Source organism: Hylobates moloch, unplaced genomic scaffold (assembly GCF_009828535.3).
Source record: "Hylobates moloch isolate HMO894 unplaced genomic scaffold, HMol_V3 SCAFFOLD_23, whole genome shotgun sequence".
Classification (NCBI taxonomy): Eukaryota; Metazoa; Chordata; class Mammalia; order Primates; family Hylobatidae; genus Hylobates; species Hylobates moloch.
The window spans coordinates 29,801,792-29,822,240 of record NW_026652298.1 but is presented as its reverse complement, the minus strand read 5'-3'; the positions used below and the strand labels follow the sequence as shown (position 1 = coordinate 29,822,240).

The following is a 20,449-nucleotide window of genomic DNA, read 5'->3' as shown; positions in this document are numbered from 1 at the left end:
CAGAAGCTTTTTCAAAGGCTCTGGTGCTGAGGCTGCAGGGTGAAAAGTAACCTCCCATCCGTCACAGCAATTCTGCTTGGGGTTGGAAAACAATTTGAAGCGTCGCGTCTTCCAAGAGGAGTTTTCCTTTAAATTTTTTATGATAGAAAATATTCAGGCTGGCCAGGTGCCATGGCTCACACCTGTAATCCCTGCATTTTGGGAGGCTGAGGCAAGCAGATCACTTGAGGTCAGAAGTTCAAGACCAGCCTGGCTAACATGGTGAAACCCTGTCTCTACTAAAAATACAACATTAGCTGGGCATGGTGGCAGGTGCCTGTAATCCCAGCTACTCTGGAGGCTGAGGCAGGAGAATCACTTGAACCCAGGAGGCGGAGGTTGCAGTGAGCTGAGATTGCAGCACTGCACTCCAGCCTGGGTGACAGAGCGAGGCGCTGTCTCAAAAAAATATATATACACACACACACACACACACACACACACGTACACACTCTTATATATGAGAAAATATTCAGGCCAGTGTGGAGATCAATATCTCAAACACCCTGAACACTCTGGGCCTCCACTATGGCTTCGCTCCGGGTTCTGGGCTCGATCTCTTGCCATAGGTCTAGTCCCCAGCGAGCTCTCAGCCCTGGCCCTGCAGCCTGGGCTGGACCCTGCTTCCATGGTCAGCTTCACTTTCCCCCATTCACTCTGGGACAGTGCCTCTTTTTTCCTGAAGGATAGCGACGTGCCTTTCATTTTGGGATGTGACATGCCTTTTCAAGTACCTCTACAGTTTAGCCTTCATCCGATTGCATCTGGGGAGAAGAGGGGAGGGTTGGAGGTGTGTTGTCTTCACAGTGCCAACCGGAAGTCCCACTTAACTTGAAAAATACCATTTAATTTTTCTGTTACCAAAGTCTGTTCAGCAGAAGAAAGAAATTTGGAAATCTTGAAAGAAGATAAACAAAATAAAAATCTATCACCATTCAGAAATAGCAGCCACTGTTAATGTTTTAATTTGTATCCCAGTCTTATTTCTGGGGATTTAATTATACACATACACACACGTGACTAGAGTCTTACTTATCAATATATCTTAAGCAGTGTCTTAATTCCATGATTTCAGAATAAACAAGGGTCCAGCTTCTATTCCTCACTGCCTCCCCCAATCCCAGGAAGACTTGGCAGGTATTTATATCTATGAAGAGAGAAGCAGAAGCCTGCTCTACCTTCCCAGGGAAATAGAAAGCTCTATGCAGAATATCAGTGCGGCAAATGGAGCAGCCAGTTTAGCAATGCACATGGCTAAGGGATCATGTGCATGACTCAGATACCCAGACTGCAACATGTGACTGCAGGATGAAGTCATACTTCCTTTTACATCCCCCTGCTATGATCGCTGGAGCCCCCAGCAGCTTGATTGCCGGAAATTAGCTCCCATAGCAGTGGCTCCAGCTATTTCTGAGTTTCCCAGGAGCCACCTCACTTGGACTCAGGGACTTGCCCCTTGTGATTTTCTCTGTGGCCCCTGCTGCTGCTGCCCATGCTGAAGACCCCCCTTGTTAGGACGCCTGTCTCCTGGGCTCTGCTGCCCGCCAGCGGTCGTTGTCGCTCTGACTTGGGGTGGGGGCGGAGGCACTTTCTCTGTGTTCCTACTCAAACCCAGATGTGACAGCTGGGCCTGTGCCTTATATCCACACAACACAACTGAGGCGAGGCTAGAAGTTTTTCATTGCCTATCACCTCTGTATCAGTCGGTTTTCATGCTGCTGATAAAGACATACCCGAGACTGGGCAGTTTACAAAAGAAAGAGCTTTAATTGGACTCACAGTTCCACATGGCTAAGGAGGCCTCACAATCATGGTGGAAGGCAAGGAGGAGCAAGTCACATCTTACATGGATGGCGGCAGGCAGAGAAAGCTTGTGCAGAGAAACTCTGCCTTATGAAGACATCAGATCTCATGAGACTTATTCACTAACAAGAGAACAGCATGGGAAAGACCTGCCCCCGTGATTCAGTTATCTCCCACCTGGCCCCTCCCACAAAATGTGGGAATTATTGGAGCTACAATTCAAGATGAGATTTGGGTGGGGATACAGAGCAAAACCATATCAACCTCTATTATTAAAGATTGTTTTTAAATTTTTAGATGTTGACAAATAAAAATTGTATATATTCAAGGCATACAACATGATGATTTGATGTACATATACATTGTGTAATGACTGCCACAATCAGTTAACATATCTACCACCTCCCGAAGTGAGCGTCTGTGTGTGTGTGTGTGTGTGTGTGTGTGTGTGTGTGTGTGTGTGTATGTGATGACACTTAAAGTCAGCTTTCTCATCAGATTTCGAGTAAACAGTACCATGGTATTGTTAGCCAGAGTCCCCATGCTGTCATCAGATCCACAGAACTTATCTTCTAAGAGAAAGTTATAAAATGTACCCTTTGACCAACATCACCCATCTGCCCTATCCATCCCCCTAGCCCCTGGCAACCCCCATCTGTTCTCTGCTTCTATGAGTTTGTCCATAGAACTTCACGCACATCCGCCTATAAGTGAAGTCAGGCAATATTTGCCTTTCTGTGTCTGGCTTATTTGGTTGAATACGGTCCCCTCCAGGTTCATCCATGTTGTCACGAATGACAGAATTCCCTTCTTTTTTATGGCTGAATATTATTCCACGGCATATGTATGTGTATGTTTGTACCACAAATATTCCATATGTGGCATGTTTATGTGTGTGTGTATAAATATATACACATACCACATTTTCTTTACCCATTCATCTTTTTTTTTTTTTTTTTTTTTTTGAGACGGAGTCTCGCTCTGTCGCCCAGGCTGGAGTGCAGTGGCGCAATCTCGGCTCACTGCAAGCTCCGCCTCCCAGGTGCATGCCATTCTCCTGCGTCAGCCTCTCCGAGTAGCTGGCACTACAGGTGCCCGCTACCACGCCCGGCTAATTTTTTGTATTTTTTAATAGAGACAGGGTTTCACCGTGGTCTCGATCTCCTGACCTCGTGATCCGCCCGCCTCGGCCTCCCAAAGTGCTGAGATTACAAGCGTGAGCCACTGCGCCCGGCCTTACCCATTCATCTTTTGACAGACACCTAGTTTGTTTCCATATCTTGTGAATAATACTGCAGTGAATGTGCAGGTCCACATAGCTCTTGAGGGTACTAATTTAATTTCCTTTTTTATTTTAAAGTTTCATTTTATTTTTCAGTTAATTTGAGACAGGGTCTCAGCTCTGACACCCAGGCTTCAGTGCAGTGATGCGATCACAGCTCACTGCAGCCTCCACCTGCTGGGCTCAAGTGATCCTCCCACCCTAGCCTCCTGAGTAGCTGGGACTTACAGGCATGCACCACCACACCTGGCTAATTTTTAACCTTTTTTTTGTAGAGACAGAGTCTCACTGTGTTGCCCAGGTTGATCTTGAACTCATGGCCTCAAGGGATCCTCCCACCTCAGCCTCCCAAAGAGTTGGGATTACAGGCCTGAGCCATCACACCCTGCCTTACTTTCTTTAGATATATACCTGGAAGTAGGATTGCTGGATTCTGTATAGTAGTGCTATTTTTATTTGTTGGAGGAGCCTTCATACTATTTTCCATGATTTACCTTCCTGCCAGTAGTGTACAAGAGTTTCCTTTCTCCATATCCTCACCAACACTTGTCTCTTGTCTTTTGTCTTTTGGAGAAGGGCCATCCTAACAAGTGTGCGGTGATATCTCATTGTGGTTCCGATTTGCACTTCTCTGATGAGTGGTGATGTGAGCACCTTTTCGTCTACCTGTAGGCTATATGTCTCTTCTTTGGAAAAATGTCAGTTCAGGTCCTTTGTCCATTTTAAAATCAGATTATTTGGGATTTCTGTATGTATTTTGGATATTAACCCCTTATCAGATATGGGGGTTGCAAATATCTTCTGCTTTGTAGGTTCTTTTCATTTCGTTGTTTCCTTTGCTGCACAGAAGCTCTTTAGTTTGATGTAGTCCAACTTATTTTGTTTTTGCTTATATTGCCTGTGCTTTGGTAACATATTCAAAAAAATTACTGCCAAGACCAGTGTCTACAAGCTCATTCCCTATGTTTTCTTCTAGGAGTTTTATAGATCTTACACTTAAGTCTTTAATCTATTTCATGATAATTTTTTATATGGTGTAAGACAAGGGTCTAATTTCATTATTTTGAAGGTAGGTATTCAGTATGTCCAGCACCATTTATTGAAAAGACAGTCTTTTCCCCGTTGTGTTTTCTTGGTGGCTGTATCACAGATTAGTTGACCATATATGTGTGGTTTATTTCTGGGCTTTGTTCTGTTCTCATGGTCTGTGTGTCTGTTTAATGACAGCACCAAACGATTACTGTCGTTTTGTAGTATAGTTTGAAATCAGGGACTGTGATACCTCCAGCTTTGTTCTTTCTCAATATTGCTTTGGCTATTCAAGGTCTTTTGTGTTTCCATATGAGTTTTAAGGTTGTTTTTCTATTTATGTGAAATGTCATTGGAATTTTGATAGAGATTACATTATGTAGTATGGACATTTTAACAATATTATTTCTTCTAGTCCATAAACTTGGGATATCTTTCCATTTATTTGTGTTTTTTTTTTTCAGTTTATTTCATCAATGTCTGATACTTTTAAGCATATAGATATTTCACTTCCTTAGTTAAGTTTATTTCTAAGTATTTTATTTGAGAAAATTCAACATCCTTTCATGATAACCCCCCAACGAATGAGGGTTAAGAAAACTGTATGTGACAAGCCTACAGCTAACATCATGCTCAACAGTGAAAAGCTGAAAGCATTTGCTCTAGGATGAAGAACAAGACAACGATGTCTACTCCTGCCACTTCTCTTCAGTATAGTACTGGAAGTCCCATTCAGAGCAATTAGACAAGAAAAAGAAATAAAAGACATCCAAATTGGAAAAGCAGAGTTAAATTGTCTCTATTTGCAGATGATATCATGTCATATAGAAAACATTAAAGACGCCACCAAAACAAAACAAAAACCCCACAACTGCCAGAACTAGTAAGTACATTCAGTAAAGTTGTCAGATACAAAGTCAACATACAGAATCTGGTGTGTTTATATACACTAACAGTGAACCATCTGAAAACACAAATTTAGAAAAGTCCCATTTGTAATAACATCAGGCTAGAACTTTTAATAAAACTGTGTATACAGCAGCATAGTGATCATGGGAGAGAGATACAGCAGGGGGGACAACTTTTAGTGGCTACTACCAGATGAACCTGCCTTCAGATGTGGCACCCCCCTTCCAGAGTTGTGGCCTGTCTTCAGAGCGTCTTTGAATGGGGCCTTCATGCCTTGCTTGTGTCCACCACTCCCTTGAAAAGGCCAGCTTCCTGCCTCACCGTCATCTACCTGGCGCCCCAGCCCAACAGCCATGAACCAAAGCATGGAGAGTTTCATGCTTAAGTTGTCTGCTCCATAGTTTTCTGGCAGGGGCTGGTGTTGGCAGCAGTTGGGACTGAAAGAGGCCATAGCAGTTGGCTGCCTGGGCTCTTGGGTCCTCGGTCGGTTCCGAGGGGATTGGAAAGTCCATTAACTTAGCAGGGTGACATAAAGTGGAGACCGTTCCATGAGTCCTCTAACAGAGGCCATTCGCATCTTCCTTTGTTGGAAATGGTCCAGTCCATGGCATATCTACTCATAGACTTTGTTTTAGAGCCAAAGGGTGGGCACCTGGGCCAGAAATTCAGTGAGTTAGGGGAACAAGAGTGCCTACCTGTTCCCCTGGCTTTCCTAGGTGTGAAGGAAAAGGCAGTGGCCCGTAATGCGAAGATGTGGGCCATGAAGTCGGGCAGACCTGGGCTTCAGTCCTTGTTTCACTTCTAACTAGCTCTGTGCTAGACCAGTGGCTCAGACTCAGTAAAGGAGAGTGGCAAATTCTCCATCAGGGCTTATGGCAAGTAAAAGTGAATGGGCCAACCATGGTCCATGGCCAGTAGTGCTAAAAATATTTCCTTTTCTCTTAGAGACATACATCTGTGTTCTCTCTCCAGTACTCTAAAAGTGAGTAAAAGAAAACCCATTTGTATATAAATGGCTATCACTCACTAGGGCTAAGATCCATGCTCTCATTTTCCTCTTCCAAATCCATAAGAGCTGTAGATGACAGGCCCATGCTCTGAGCAGCCCCCGGTTATTGTATTTGACATGTATCTATCAGGCGCATGCACAGACACATGGGTGACTTCCTGCTTTTGTGGGATTGAGAGGGGCAGGACCTGTCAGTAAGACACTTCCTGGCAGTGCTCTCATGGACAGGCAAATACACTGCCTGCATCCACTCTGACCTGTTCGTTCGTTCGTTCGTTCATTCATTCATTCATTCTGTCCTTCTTAAAAATTTAGTTCTGGGAATATATACTGAGTGTTCCTTTGTACTTCCTTTGGCTAAAATTGACCAGATCCGTGTCCTCATGGTGCTGATCCTCTGGTTGAAGGAGAAAGACAACAAACAGGTCTACCTAGCATGCCAGATGGTGGTCCGTGCTGGGGTCAGCAGTGACAGTTGAGCCAGAAGCCTCACGGAGTGAGGGGATAGGCATCGAGGCTGTCCAGGGACAGGGCACTCCAGGCAGACGGAACAGCCACAGCTCCGGCTCCGGCTCTATGGCTCCACCCACTTCATCATCCTCTAACATCCCGGACCGGGCCCTGGTGACCTGCAGCATCCTCTTGGATCCCTCGTCCTCCCTGCCCCAGCCGCCCCAGCCTCCTTTCACTTGTCCCCTGTTACACGAGCCCCTGCCACATGTTCCCTCTGCCCTGCCCTTTGCCCTACAGCTGGTCCCCTTCCAGGACTGTCTACTCTGACTCCTTCTTTTTATTTTTAGGTGGAGTTTTACTCTTGTCACCCAGGCTGGAGTGTAGTGGTGTGATCTTAGCTCACTGTAACCTCTGCCTCCCAGTTTCAGGCGATTCTCATGTCTCAGCCTCCTGAGTGCCTGGGATTATAGGCACCCGCCACCATGCCCCGCTAATTTTTGTATTATTAGTAGAGACAGGGTTTCACTATGTTGCCTAGGCTGGTCTTGAACTCCTGACCTCAAGTGATCTGCCCGCCTCAACCTGGGATTACAGGTGCTGGGATTACAGGTGCTGGGATTTCAGGTGTGAGCCACCATGCCCAACCTCCAACTCAATATTTTGGTTCCAGATCAAACATCAAAGCTCAGCTAATCCAACCCCACTCCCAGGCGTGGTGCCCCTGGCAGAACCAGGCCCCCTCCCGCAGCCCTCATCTCCCTTTGAAAGCCTATGTTTCTATGGGTGATTATTGGCATCAGGTCGGCTGAGGTCCCCGAGGACTGAGCCCTGGAAAGCGGGGATCCTGCCTGGTTTTGTCCTCCACGATAGCCCCAGGGCCTAGCCCGGAGCTTGGTATACAACAGGCCACCTGGTGGTGACTGAGGAGGGAACACGCTGTTCTGCCTGGGGGACAGCGGGGGTTAGGAAAATTGAGGAGGGTCTTGAAGGAGGAGTACACACCCTCAACCTAGCATCCAGTTCTCATCATGTCTAAAAACTAATAAAACAGCACGGGCAGTGTCAGGGGGGTGGGAAGGCCGGTCTTTGGGCACTTCCAGCCATGCCGCTTTCAGAAGCATTGAGTCAAATGTCCAGAGACAGTAGACCATGGGCTGAAATGGAGTGAACATAATGTGTGCACCTCAGTTCTCTCCGAGACACAGAGGCTGCTCTTCAGCTACAGTTACGGTACCGCGGTTCCAGGTAAAGCAGAGACTGGCTGGGTCTCTGCCACATCCAGACCTTTACGCTACATCCTCCTTTCAAGGGTCTGTGGAATGGTGCTGGCAGCTCTTAGTAAATAATGCATTTCCTCTTGTACTAGGCTGCCTCATTTACATAACCCAGTGAACTGAAAAGTCGTTTTTCTTGGGCCAAGTTATTCATCTTATTCTTGGCATTTGGCTGCAATAATATCAGTCTATGGGCACGGCCATACTGTAATTCAGGCATTTTGTTCTAGCAGTGAGGACACTTATAGTTAATAACACATGAAGCCATTTCATTAAAAGGAAAGTTTTGTTAGGATACATTAACACAAGCCTTGAACCCAAACACAAATCATTTCATTCCCTGGCTATTAAGGAAGCAAAATGAATTGGGAACCTGAAGCCATTTTTTGAAGAATCGTTGTTATCCTCATGTCATCGGATTCTCTCTGCATTCAACAGTCCGCATAAAGGGGATCAGGGTTTTAGAGAGATGATAACACTTGTTTTTCTCTGAGATGGAGAAGATGTGGTATAGGCTTTGGGAGCAGCATACACTGAAGTCCCGGTGCTAGTTCCACTGCTCACTCCCCGAGCGATAGCGCATTTCTGAATTGCTCCACGTTTGTTTTAAGGCATACAAAATTGCAGGGCTGGCTGGGTGTAGGGTGGCTCATGCCTGTAATCCCAGCACTTTTGGAGGCCTAGGCAGGTGGATCACCTGAGGTCAGGAGTTCAAGACCAGCCTGGCCAACATGGTGAAACCCTGTCTCTACGAAAAATACAAAATTAACCAGGCATGATGGCTTGTGCCTGTAATCCCAGCTACTTAGGAGGCTGAGGCAGGTTGAGAATCACTTGAACCCGGGAGGTGGAGGTTGCAGTGAGCTGAGATCGCGCCATCGCACTCCAGCCTGGGCAACGAGAGCAAACTCCATCTCAAAAAAATAAAATAAAAAAATAAATCGCAGGGATTTTGTGAACATTGTGTGTAACATGTCTGGCACATGACAGGTGCTGTGAAATGGTACAGCTTTTTCCGTATGTCCAAGAAAGTTCCAGTTAATACTAGTTTTCACTCTTGAATATTCCAACATGCAGAAAAAGGTATTTAGTTTTGAGATGCAGGACTTTGGATTGTTAAGGAGTTACGTGAAGTTTGAAATGGAGAGGGAGGCATTTGGTCTATGCTGCAGGAAGCAGGGGCAGCCTGACATGTTGGTTCCGCATTCGCTGTGTGTCAGTGAATGTTTATTTCTGAGTTCTCACCGCCTTCATGTCAGTAGGTTTCTCTGTGGGGTCTGATCCTTGCAGGGGTTTATAACATCCATCAAGTATCTCCTATGAGGTCCTCCTCCTAAAATAGCACTCTTGCCCAGGAACCTGGGGGCTTGCGTGGCAGGGACTGGATAAATGCCCAGGCCGGCCTGCAGCCAGCAGAGAGGTGCACCGAGCTTGTTCTGAGTCAGAAGCCCGGGAAACGCTTCCCGGGTTTTGTTTTAGCACTCAGAAACCCACTCAGGAAGGTCATTTCCTGAACTCTGCTGTTTCTGTTGAGTTTTCTGGAAGCAGAGGGGATGCTTAGCTGCCCAATCCACAAAGCGTGCTTTATGTTTGTGTTTCCCCGCCTGCCTAGCATTTGACAATTAATTAGGCATGGTAATTACCTGCTTTAATTTCATGATTGCACATCCTATAATTAGCCCTAATTCTGTAATAGGGAAGTTCATGTACACAAAGGCAGCCGATGATGAAGGTGATAAGGGTTACAATATTAACAGCTGTCATTGCTTATTGCCTGCCAGGCATGGGCGAGGCACGACACCTCACAGTCACCCAGTGACATTGGCATTGGCCTGTTTTACAGATGAAGAAGCTGAGTCTCAAGGTGGGGTGTCATCCCCAGGGTCACAGCAGCCGAAAAGGATAATTGTGGGGATGTGAACCCAGGCCTCCCTCCCTACACAGCTGTGCCGTTTCACGCTGCCATTCTGCCTCTTGCAGGAGCACCTGAGATCCGACATGCTTTGGGCTAAAGATGCTCGTTCCTGTGCTTGGTACACCCTTAAACCATATTGAGGGCTTCAACCACTTAAAGGAAGCTTTTACATCTTCATTCTTTGTCTCCCTGACTCCCTCCCCACTTCTTTTCCACCCCCCTATGAGAGTGCATGTTTGTGTGTGTGTGTCTGAGATAAATTTTACCCTGGAATGTTGACTGCTTGGTGGTTAGATGTTTTAGTACGTGTACAAAATGTTGTCCTGAATATAATTGCTTAATTCTCCTCCTTTCCCAAAGACTTAGCCTGTAACACTGTCTTCATTTATCCAAATAGAGACTCAGGGCTTGAAGAGGTGAATTAACTTATCGAGGATCACTTGGCTGGCAAGGGGTGGAGCTGGAATTTGAACCCATTTCTCTCTGAGGCCGGAATCCAGTGTCTGGGCTCCCTCCCGATGCTGACGTATGACGATGTGTCAGGTCCACGTGGATGTGCACCCACAGAGCCTTGACACTACCTCCTGCCCCGTCTATGGCCTGGCTTAGACATCCCTGCCCCACAAGTTAGGGTGAAAGCTCACTCTCCCGAGGACAGTGAGGGCAGGGCTTTGTTTTGTTTTTGCTTTTAAATTCAGGATTAACATAAATACCATCAGGTGTATAAATGTTAAGTTTATGGTTCAATTAATTTTACTTCTGTATAGACCTTTATAACCACTGCCCAGATATAGACCCTGGATGTTTCCAGCACCCAGAAGGCTCCTTTGTGCCCTGCACAAGAATCTTTTCTCTGCCCAAGGTCATGAAGACATTCTGCCAGGTTTTCTCCTCTCACTTTATGGTCTCACTTTTCACACTGAGGTCTATGACTCCAAAAGACACGAGTGCAAAAGCCGCACACGCGAATGTTGATAGTTGCTTTATTCATGAAAGTCTCAACTGGAAACAACCTAAATGTCCACCCCAGCAGAACAGGTAGATACACACAGGGAAATATTCAGACAGTGGAATACTATTCGGCAGTGCAAAGCAACATGAGGGCCATCCACAGCAACACAGCTGCATCTCATGTCCACAGTACTGAGTGAAAGAAACCAGACCCAGAGGAGCACACACTGGTTCCGTTTAGGTCAAATTCAAAAACACGGGGAAGGCTGGGTGCAGTGGCTCACGCCTGTAATCCCAGCAATTTGGGAGGCCGAGGTGGGTGGATCACCTGAGGCCAGGAGTTCAAGACCAGCCTGGCCAACATGGTGAAACCCCGTCTCTACAAAAATACAAAAATTAGCCGGACGTGGTGGCGGGCACCTGTAATCCCAGCTACTCAGGAAGCTGAGGCAGGAGAATCACTTGAACCTGGGAGGCGGAGGTTGCAGTGAGCTGAGATCATGCCATTGCACTTCAGCCTGGGTGACAGAGCGAGTCTCCGTCTCAAAAAAAATAAAAATAAAAATAACAGGGAAGAAATCTAGGGGATAGTGCTTAGCATTGCAGGAGAGCACTATTGATTAGAACAGGGCACAGAAAAGTCTCATAGGAACACTCTGGTAGATGCTCTTCATCTTCTAAAAGAAAGCGTCTCCTTGAGACCTTATCTCTACTAGAGCTTGTTCTGGATTCTGTTCATTGATGGACTGAGGTTTTTGCATTTTTTTTCTTCCCTTAACATTCCTTTACCTCCACTGTTATTACAGACATCATGAGGGTAATTCTTCTCAGTGGAAAAGAAATCTTCAGATTTGGACTTCCTCTTAAAATGAAGAAGAAAGGGTTTGCCCCGATGCCCGATTACAGATATTACCCTCCTATTCAATCTTCTTTTGCTGAGCCAAGGAGATCCAACATAAAGTGGTTTTTTATTGCTTGTTTTAAAAGGGAACTTGGTTGTGTCGGAAGAGGTCAACTCTTTTTATCCCTCCAAGGAATTATTATCTTTATGGCTCAAGCAGAAGGAATTGGGGCTGATCAAACTTCATTTGGAGGGGAGAGGCTTTTAAAATAGCAAACAAAACAAAAAACTCTAACAATTTTGAGTCTAAGCCCTTTGAAATCCTTAGTGAAATAAGTTCATGATTTAGTTAAGTATATATAATTCAAGGACAGCTTAATTTGCAGAGAAAGTTTCCTAACTTTGGATGTTTGAAGCATTGTTGTTGTAGGTCAGCCATTTGGGTAATTTTGGGTAATTTTAATGGCATTAGACTAGCTTCGATTAGATCCAAAAGGAGAGGCACAAATGAGGTGAGATTGGAATGTCTGATGGCAAGGAGACCTTTCTGAGAACACGGGATCTACAAAGAGGTGCCTGGGCTTCAGGGGAACTAGGCAAGGGCTCCTGGTCCCAGCTACCCACATTGCTGGTCTGGGGTTCCTGGTGCCTTCAGGATTCTGGGTCACTGCAGCAGCCTGCGGTTGTCAGAGGCATTTGAACCAGAGCAACTCCATCTTGAATAGGGGCTGGGTAAAATGAGCTGAGACCTACTGGGCTGCACTTTCATATGGTTAGGCATTCTATGTCATAGGATGAGATGCGAAGTCGGCACAAAATACAGGTCGTAAAGACCTTGCTGATTAAACAGCTTGCAGTAAAGAAGCCGGCTAAAACCCACCAAAACCAAGATGGCTACTAGCGTGACCTCTGGGTGTCCTCTCTGCTACACTTCCACCAGCACCGTGACAGTTTGTAAATGCCATGGCAACATCAGGAAGTTACCCTATATGGTCTAAAAAGGGGAGACATGAATAATCCATTTCTTGTTTAGCATATAATCAAGAAATAACCATAAAAATGGGCAACCAGCAGCTCTCGGGGCTGCTCTGTCTATGGAGTAGCGATTCTTTATTCCTTTACTTTCCTAATCAACTTGCTTTCATTTTACTCTACAGACTCGCCCTAAACTCTTTCTTGGTTGAGATCTGAGAACCTCCTCTCGGGGTCTGGATCGGAACCCCTGTCCGGTAACACTGTGATAGAAAGTGTTAGAGGGCAGAGGGCACGTAGCCGTGGGTTCAAATTCCTTATCTCCCCACATACTCTGGGCAAGTGATCTGACCTCTCTGAGCCCATTACTTCATCTGAAAAGGGAGTGTTCGTACCATCTGCCTTGCAGATTAACATGCGGCTAGACAGTGAGGTGCGTAGAGCCTGGGATAGGACTCAATAAATAATAGGTGGGCAGATCCTGGGTGCAGATTTAGGCCTGATGAGTTTTAGTTACCTAGGGGATATCATGTCCTCGTCTGGAGTTTGTATCAGAGGTCCAGACTAGAGATACAGATTTTAGAGTCATTGGCCTAAACATGAAACATGCACGCCTGGGATTGCGCATGTGTGTTCCGGGGAGAGGCAGGGCATGGGCAGGAGAGGAGGTGCCCATTTGGAAGGTGGAGAGAGAGGCCTCCAGGGAGCAAAAACAGTGGGCTCTTGCATGTACCTTATGAAAAATGTAGAGTCAGAATTTATCACTCACAAGAAAGAGACTTGTTTTTATTATTACGTTAACAAGGTTTTAAAGATGTGTATTGACATTCACTGATTCAAATTACAATGGCCATTTATCATTGGAGGCTTTACCCTGTGGGCTGTTCTTAACTCGGGTAATTTTTTTAAAGTGCATTGATCGCTCTCCCACTTCTCTGGTTTCCCTTGTGATGTATTATAGTTGCTGTATATCCTTGGAAGATGCTAGGGCCTGTAAAAGGCTGGTGAAGCAGTACTCATGTTTTCTCTACTTGGTTAAAATAAAGAAGGTGTACGCCCACGTGTGCTGGTCCCATCTGGATGTGACCTTTTGTTCAGTTGAGCTGATAATTGCAAGTCCAGATCTTGACCTTAGCCTACTCATTCCTAACCCAAGTCCAGTTCCTCTCCGTCTGTAGAGTGGTCCGTGTGATCCCAGGCATAGCTGCGCTGTTCGTAGACGTGAATTCTCTCCATATCACTTTGGGTGGGAGATGCTGCTCTCAGCTCCATTTTGTAGACGAGGAAATGAATGGCCAGAAAGATTGCATGGCTTGTCTGATGGGTGAGTTTGTGCATTACATCAGGGGTTCCTGAAATTGCCCACTCGTGAGAATCACTGGAGAAGCTTTGGTTGCATTGGGGATTCCTGAGCCTCAGATGGTTAATGCAACCCACCCAGTGGTTGGTAAGATTTGGAAAGGACTGCCCTTCTCCACACTGGATCTTGGATATGTTGGTGGAAAAATAACAATAATGACTTCTTGATTATTTAGATCGGGGGTTATCAAACTCTTTTTGTAAAGGCTAGAAAAAATACTTTGAGCTTTGCAGGTTCTGTGGTTTATTTCAGCTTCTTAACTCTGCTGTACAGAAGCCCCTTGACTTATGATGGGGTTATGTCCCAATAAGCCCATTCTAAGTTGAAAATATCATAAGTTGAAAATGCATTTAATACGCTTCATCTCGTGAACATCATAGCTCAGCCTAGTCTACCTTCAACCTGTTCAGAACACTTACATTCACCTATAGTTAGGCACAATCATCTAACACAAAGCCTATTTTATAATAAAGTGTTGAACAGCTCATGTAAAATATCATACTGCACATCACTAGCCTGGAAAAAAGATCAAAATTTGAAGTGTGGTTTCTACTGAATGCTTGTTGCTTTTGTACCATTATAAACTTGAACAATTGCAAGACAATTACCAGCTTAAGTGAGGGACTGTCTATATTTCAAAAGCAGCCAAAACAAATGAATGTGGCTGAATTTGGCCCATGGGCCATAGTTTGCCCACCCTGATCTAGATAATTAGTATTATGTATGATGATCATAGAAGTGATTGAACTTGCCACTCTCCAAGGGATGTTTGGACTTTTATAAGAATATATCATAAGCAGGTATGGGCCATTCAAGATATATAGGGTGACAGCCAGGCGCAGTGGGTCACGCCTATAATCCCAGCACTTTGGGAGGCCAAGGCAGGCAGATCATCTGAGGCCAGGAGTTCAAGACCAGCCTGACCAACACGGCGAAACCTTGTTTCTACTAAAAATACAAAAAATTAGCCAGGCGTGGTGGTGGGCACTTGTAATCCCAGTTACTTGGGAGGCTGAGGCAGGAGAATTGCTTGAACTTGGAGGTGGAGGTTGCTGAGATCGTGCCACTGCCCTCCAGCCTGGGCAACAGAGTGAGACTTCGTCTCAAAAAAAAAAAAAAAAAAGAATATATATATATATATATATAAAATGAGAATTGCATTCAGTTGCTCATAAAAGACCCCTAAAATATTAGCTTGAACAAATTAGAGATGAATATTTCTCGTTTGTTGAAGAAACCTTGAGTAACTGATCTGATTATAGGTTTGGTGATGTGACGTCAGCAATAATGGGATGACATTATTGCTCCTTAAGGTCATCAGAGACCCGAGGACTTCTGTAAACTTCATAGGCATTCTGTTTCTCCATCTCACTCCATCGGAAACATCTATCCATTTGTTAATTGAAATGTTTTGGTTTTAGTCTCTAGTCCTTCCTTCTGTTCACAGAATAATGTGAGACATTCTATGGTCGCCATACTAGAGTTCGAACACGTGATGTCTGTGTTTGGGGTTGATGGGTGGCTTTCACATAGGAACAGAATTTATCACTCACATTAGAGATGCTTGTTTCCATGGTCATAGAGGTTTTAAAGATGTGTATTGACATTCATGGAGTGTAAATTACAACATCCCTTTATCCTTGGGGGCTTTTCTCTCTGGGCTGTTCTTAACTCATGTAATTTTAAAAAGTAGATTGATCTCTCTCCTCCTTCTGTTTTTCCTTGTGAAGTTGCTACTTGCCCCTGGAAGGTGCTAAGACCTGCAAAAAGCTGATGAAACAGCCCTTACATTTTGTATCCCCAGAGTATTCTCTAAGGAGTCATAACTTGATTAAAATACAGGAATTCTGTTTCCCAGTTATGCTTATCCCATCTGGACATGGCATTCAGTCTAGTGGGGCAGATCTCAGCTCTTGCCCTCTTCCTTCTTTCTGAAACTGAATTCCACCTCGTCTTTGTGGTGGTCGGTGTGGTCCCAGGAAACACCACGTTGCTCTCCGAACCACCTTTGGAGTGAGGTGCTGTTCTCAGCTCTGTTTTACAGATTAGGAAACAAGTGGCCAGAAAGGTTGACTAGCCTCTCACCAGCAAGCTGTTAGTGCTGCAGTACACACGACAGCAACATGAAAAATGCATCTCTGCTATTAATTGGGCTGTGGATCTCTGTTGATGTTGGGAAAATAGCATATAGTATGTCATTCCCATAACTTGCCTGATTTAGTCATTCTTTCCTGTACCCATGTGTTCAGCCAGCACCAATAAATCCCTGCTCTGTGCCAGGAACTGGGCATCCAGTGGTGTGTGACACAGATGTGACCCCTGCTGTAGTTGGTTTTCATGGGGAACGCATTGCCGAAATCCTACTCCTTTAGAATAAGAGTTTTAAGAGGAATTCACGTTTTCTGTCTCTTTCTTGACAGGTCTACATCCGGATAAAAGACGATGAATGGAACATCTATCGCCGGTATACAGAGTTCAGGAGTTTGCACCACAAGTTACAAAACAAGTACCCTCAAGTGAGGGCCTACAACTTCCCACCCAAAAAGGCCATTGGAAACAAGGTACCGTCCCATGCCGGGAAGCCTGCTTGTTACTGCCTGCGTTCAAATGGATTATTTATTCTTCTTCTTTAGTCTGTTGCTTAAAAACACATGCTCCTTAAAGAAAAGTTGGTGGATATAAGAAAAAAATAGAGAAACAAAATAGCCATTCATAATTCCACCACCTAAAGACGGTCACCATTATGTCGTATGTGTGTATGTCCTCCTATTTCTCTAGGGCAGGAGTTGGAAACTTTTTCTTTAAAGGGCCAGAGAGTAAATATGTTTGGCTTTAGAGACTATACCATTTCAGTGGCAAATACTCACCTCTGCTGGGGTCTTGTGTAAGCAGCCGTGCACAGTACAGACACAAATGGGCATGGCTGTGTGCCAATAGCATTTTATTTTTAAGAATAGATAGCAGCTGGATTTGGCCTATAGGTTAGTTTGCCAACCTCTGTTCTGGACCAAAAAATGCTTTTCTAGTTTTCATCCGTAGTTGTCATGGTGTTCACTTTAGCTTGTGACTGTGGAGTAGAACTTTCTCAGAGGAGTCTGTTGTTGTTGTTGTTATTGTTACACGGTTATTCGCCTCGTGAAGGCTAATGTTTTATGATGACCCAATTTGTCTGTTTATTCATCCTGGTTTCCTTGAGGAAGGAGGTGCTAGCCCTCTGCAAGCTCTTTGGTTGATTAATATTATTCACTCAGCAGTGATTAATTGGGCACCAATTGTGTGTCATTGTGCAAAGGGCTGGCTGGGTTCAGCCCTGGAGAAGACAGACCTGGGTGTGGACCTGGCTTGGAGCCCTGTCAAATGGTCAGCTTCAGCTAGGTGGCATCATGATGTCACTCCTCATGTTTGCTTAGGGAAGCAGCTCTCTGTCATGGCCGCACTTTGGATCCCCTGGGGAGCTTTGAAAACCACTGAGGACCGCCTGTACCCCACCTCCATCCCCATTCTGATTGAATCGATCTGAAGTGAGGCCTGGGCATGGAGGGGTTGAATAGTTCTCTAAGTGATTGCACTCTGCGGCCAAACTGGAGAATCTTTAGCTTAGAGTCAAGAAGGAGACGGGCACTTCATCAATTGCGGTATGTGTTCAATAGCTTGGCAGGGACAGTCCGATGGGAAGGTAGAGCCATGACCTTTCTCAGGATGTGTAAGACATCGGGCATTGTATTGAGCATGATCTCTCTGCCACGGTCCTTCTCAAAGCGTGGCCCCAGCCAGCAGCAGCAGCAGCAGCAGCCCTGGGAGCTGGTTAGAAATGCACATTCTTGGGCTCACCCTAGACATGCTGATTCACAAGCTCTGGGGCTGAGACCCAGCAGTCTGGGTTTAACAAGCCCTCTAGGTGATGTTGTTCATGAGGAAGTATGAGGACTGCCATTCTATCTTTTGACAAAGCCATGTGGCAGATGCCATATGGGGCGAATCCCTAGTTTCTGTCTTCAGGAGGTACCGTGCTAGGATTTCCTGGACCTTTATCACAGAAACACAGAGCAAGAGTTTCCACAACCCACTCCTGGCACTTGGGAATTTCACAGGGAAATCTATTCCCAACCCTTACATTTACATGTGTGTAAATTTCTATGTATAAAACAGATTGAAACCTGATCGCGCCAAGGTCTGCTCAGTTTGAACATAAACAGTTACAAAGCAGGCTTATCCCAGGCCCAGAATACATTTGTCCTTCATTTTTCTGTTGAGGAAAAGTAGAGCGGAACCGCTACACGTGGCAGACAGAAACTCTATGCTTGTTCATAGTAAGGCGTAAAAGAATTCTTTTGAAAAGAGGGGAAAATTATATATTGATTTAATCTAATGACCCATAGGCTTATACAAATCTTGGGACTCATTCAGAATGTCCTAAAATGTCATAAAATGACATGCTGCTAACCAGTGTATTATCAAATTATAAGACATTCTTAAGTGCAAGAAACGTGATCCTGCAGTGTCTCTTCCATGACAGCTTCTTCGTGGAACCTGCCTGCGTCTTGTGCTAAGGGAACGCCATTGTAGCACAAGAGAAAATGAGGGGATTTGGAAGGGGAATAGTCTTGGGTTGTGGCTTAACATTGTCCTGACTTAACATTGTCCAGGGGTGCCTGGGAACTGCAACTTTAAGCAAAATGACCTATTGTGTTATGAAATGAACTTTACCATGGACAAATGGATACAAACAAGAGTTCAGTTCCTAGGGCATACAATACTGTATTTAGCTTAAAGTCTTAGTTAGAACCTATCAACAACATTAAGTCAACAGTTGCTATGTTAGTTTCCTCTTACTGCTGTCACAAATCACCACAAATGTAGGGACCTAAAACAAATTCATTATCTTACAATTCCAGAGGTCAGAAGTCCAAAATGAGCGTCACAGAGCTAAAATCAAGACATCAGCCAGGCTCTTCCTTCTGGAGCCGCAGGAGAGAGTTCGCTCCTTGCTTTTTCAGCTTCTCAAGGCCACCCTCGTTTTTGCCTTATGGCTTTCTGTCTTCAGAGACATCACTCGGCCTTTGCTTCCATCATCATAGTCACATTTTTCTCTGGTTCTGATCCTCTTCCTCTTAGAATTCCCCTTAGATGCCCTGTGATCACATTGGGCTCACCCAGACCATCCAAAATAATCCCCCGACCCATGCTTTGTCTCAAGATCCTTAACTTAATCACATCTGCTGAGTCCCTTTGGTCATGTGAGGTTCTGGGGATTTGGGTGTGGACGTCTGTGGGGGCCATTATTGCGCCCACCACATGTTCGACATTGCTCCATGCTTTCTCTGCAGCCTCAAACAACTCCCTTCCCGCCTCCTCCCTCCTCAAGCCCCCCAGTTACACAAAACTTAAGACAAAATAAATCTCATCAGTCCTGAAAACACTGGATTTGAGTTTAGTGAGATGAGGCTGAGCCCTGGGGAGTGGGAGGGTTTTTCTGGAGTTGTGTCCTGTAGAAAGAGAGCATGAAGCTGTCCTGGGTCTCTCCTGTGCAGGAGCTGGGAACTGTTTTGTTGTTGTTGTTGTTGTTGTTGATTTGGTTTGTTGGAGGCAAAGTCTCATTCTGTTCCCAGGCTGGAGTGCAGTGACGCTGTGTCAACTCACTGCAACCTCTGCTTCCAGAGGAGAGAACTGAGTCTGCTTCATGCTCTCCACCCTCATTCCCAGCGTAGAGAGACGATCTGTCCCTGCTGATCCCGAGGCTCATTCCTCACAGCAGCGGACCTTTCCCCTGTGAAGCCTGTGTCCACCAAGCAATGTGCTTTTTCCCCCCAACATAACCCTATTTGCAAATAAACAAGCTTGAGAATAAAAGACACCATCTTAGTGGGCCTGGCCCAATAATGATCAGCTGGTACAAGTGCACCAGCTGGTTCTTAAGCAGATTTATGGTCCTGCTCCCAGTGGTGGGGATGGATCTGACTGCCCAGTTCATGAGCTGTCTTGGGGCCACAGCTCCATTTCTAGCCTGTGCAGCTTTTAACTTTTAATAAGCTGGTTGAACTGTGATTGTCTTTTATACGTGTATATATACACACGTTATATATATATACACGTATATATATACACACACACACACATACACACACACATACCAAATGTCGCTCTGTCGCCCAGGGTGGAGTGCAGTGGCACAATTTGACCTCACAGCAACCTCCGTCTCCTGGGTTCAAGTGACTATCCTGCCTCAGCCTCCTGAGTAGCTGGGACTACAGGTACCCACCACCACACTGAGCTAATTTTTGTGTTTTTAGTAAAGACAGGGTTTCGCCATGTTGGCCAGGCTGTTCTCAAACTCCTGATCTCAAGTGATCCGCCCACCTCGGCCTTGCAAAGTGCTGGGATTACAGGCGTGAGTAACAGGAGGGGCCGTACCCGGCCTCATGATTGTCCTTTGATTCCTTCTTTCTTTTTCTCTGCATTTGGCTAAGACATACCCACTTCCCTTAAATCCACCTTGGCTGCTGCTCAAGACAGATCTTAGTGATTCTTCCCATTTCCAAAGGAGGATTGAGTCAAGATTCAGAACCTTCAACACCCAACAGAGGCCATTGGTGAATTCATTTCACGGCCAAG

The 20,449-nt window shown here is 45.3% G+C and overlaps 1 protein-coding gene across 1 annotated transcript in view; it reads left to right on the top strand.

The window, feature by feature from the left end:
- The window catches only part of SNX29 (sorting nexin 29), a 593,868-nt gene that overhangs the window by 486,936 nt on the left and 86,483 nt on the right, over positions 1-20,449 (top strand). The window contains exon 19 of the mRNA XM_032145365.2: positions 16,258-16,398. Within this exon, the coding sequence (XP_032001256.1) occupies positions 16,258-16,398 (141 nt within the window). The remainder of the gene's footprint in view (positions 1-16,257; positions 16,399-20,449) is intronic.